The 221-nt window shown below is 59.7% G+C and overlaps 1 protein-coding gene across 1 annotated transcript in view; it reads left to right on the plus strand.

Moving 5' to 3' along the window:
* EMH_0098660 (uncharacterized protein) overlaps positions 1 to 188 on the plus strand; it is a gene marked incomplete at both ends in the record, with an annotated part of 1,180 nt that extends 992 nt beyond the window's left edge. Inside the window, one exon of the mRNA XM_013494002.1 lies at positions 76 to 188. Coding sequence (XP_013349456.1) covers positions 76 to 188 — 113 coding nt within the window. The remainder of the gene's footprint in view (positions 1 to 75) is intronic.
* Between the last annotated feature and the right edge of the window lie 33 nt (positions 189 to 221).

Raw genomic sequence — 221 nt, forward strand, 5'->3', positions numbered from 1 at the left:
GTCTCTTCTGGAGGCGAACAACTGCAGCATAACTTGAAGGTACCAGCTCAGGCTCGCAGCGGTCTGCTGCTGCAGAAGCACGAAGACAGCAGCAGCAGCAACACAGCAACAGCACCAGCAGCAGCAGCAGCAGCAGCAACGAATGGTGCTCAGGGGTTTGGTGGCTTCTCCTTCGCCTCCGGCCGTAAGGTGCAGATCAGCCCGCAGGCACTAGCCAAGGC

This window comes from Eimeria mitis, genomic scaffold (assembly GCF_000499745.2).
Source record: "Eimeria mitis Houghton genomic scaffold, Emh_scaff10043, whole genome shotgun sequence".
Classification (NCBI taxonomy): domain Eukaryota; phylum Apicomplexa; class Conoidasida; order Eucoccidiorida; family Eimeriidae; genus Eimeria; species Eimeria mitis.